The 1,431-nt window shown below is 44.2% G+C and overlaps 1 protein-coding gene across 1 annotated transcript; it reads right to left on the bottom strand.

The window, feature by feature from the left end:
* Positions 1 to 440: 440 nt before the first annotated feature.
* LOC134286278 (uncharacterized) lies at positions 441 to 1,112 on the bottom strand. Its single transcript, XM_062847868.1, has one exon. The coding sequence runs from the start codon at positions 1,110 to 1,112 to the stop codon at positions 441 to 443; it is 672 nt and encodes a 223-aa protein (XP_062703852.1).
* Between the last annotated feature and the right edge of the window lie 319 nt (positions 1,113 to 1,431).

A 1,431-nucleotide genomic window follows, 5' to 3' on the forward strand; every position in this document is an offset into this window, starting at 1 on the left:
ATACTAGAGACGTAAACCTTTCCCTGACACAGACTTCAAGTGATAGAGCTCTAGTATCGAAACCCGAAACGGGATGCCCGATTAGGATTAGTTTTCCTAGACAAAACCAAGCTATGAACACAGCAACAAATGCTGTGAACTAAAAGGCATACTGCCAACTAAAATACAATTCCAGGATGACTGATGGACCTAAACCAATAAATGAAACCTCGTCATCCTGTGATCGGAAGATGTTATCCATCTGGATAACAGGGCACATTTATGTTATATGTTGTGCTGTGTGGATTTGTGATGTCTGTATAATGTGCATTTGTAAGGTTCTCTGTGTATCGTGATACTTTGTAATAATTAATTTCTTTTATTTTTGTAACAGGTCCTTTAGAAGTAGGCACGCTAATATAACATCTCCTTTTCAATGAAATTTGAATTGCCCTACCATATTAGTACATTTCGAAATCTTGGAACCGCTTGGGAACCTGGACAGCACGCCTGGGACGTGCGGTCTCCTCCATAGAAGACGCGCTGCCTGGTGTACTGGAATTAGAGGTCGAAACTGCAATATGTGCAGTACCTTCCTCTTGCTTGACTGGAAATGGTGGTTCTTCAAATGCACGCTTTGCTTTGATCAGCGTGTTGTCACGACGATATTCTCGATCCTCTACTGCAACTACTGATGATCGATCTGATACTGGATTGATAACCGTTCCTTTCTTCCACTCCTTGTCAGTTGGTTTCAGCTTAACGAAGACCGGTTGACCAATCTCCAACTCAGGTAGCGAGCGAGATTGGCGATCGTAGTAGGCTTTAGCTCTCCGGCGGTTCAGCGTAATCTTCTCCTTTACTTTCTCCTCAATTTTAGGTGAGTACTTTTCTTCACACATCGGTATTCCAAATCGCGTTCGTCGACTGAACAACCGTTGAGCTGGTGAACTGCCTGTTTTGTTTGGTGTATTTCGCCACTGAAGCAAGAGTTCCCAAAAATCCTGCTTGGACTCATGTGCCTTCCTCAACAGTGTCTTGGTGATTTTGACTGCAGATTCAGCCTTCCCGTTCGCCTGCTGGTGATACGGAGCCGATACGCTGTGCTTAATCCCCCAAGATTGGCAAAACATGTTAAATTCATCGCTCATAAATTGGGGACCTCCATCACTGCTGATTTCCTGTGGTTAACCTAATCTGGCAAAGTTGCGCTTACAAATCTTCACCACCGCTGCTGTCGACTGCGCTGTGAGTTCATCAACGTCAAAATAATCCGAATAGTGGTCGACACTAATTAGGTAAACGGAGTTTCGATTACCCAACGTACACTCGCAAATGTCCAAGGAAACCTTTTGATACGGATACGAAGGAATCTGATGACTCTGCATCGGTTGAGGTTGTTGATTAGACGAAAACTTAGCACACACGTTGCACTGCTGCACACGCTGTCGT

This window comes from Aedes albopictus, chromosome 2 (assembly GCF_035046485.1).
Source record: "Aedes albopictus strain Foshan chromosome 2, AalbF5, whole genome shotgun sequence".
Lineage (NCBI taxonomy): Eukaryota > Metazoa > Arthropoda > Insecta > Diptera > Culicidae > Aedes > Aedes albopictus.

Excerpts from the sequence above, each read along its gene's own strand:
- LOC134286278 (XM_062847868.1), bottom strand. The coding sequence starts at position 1,112 with ATGTTTTGCCAATCTTGGGGGATTAAGCACAGCGTATCGGCTCCGTAT.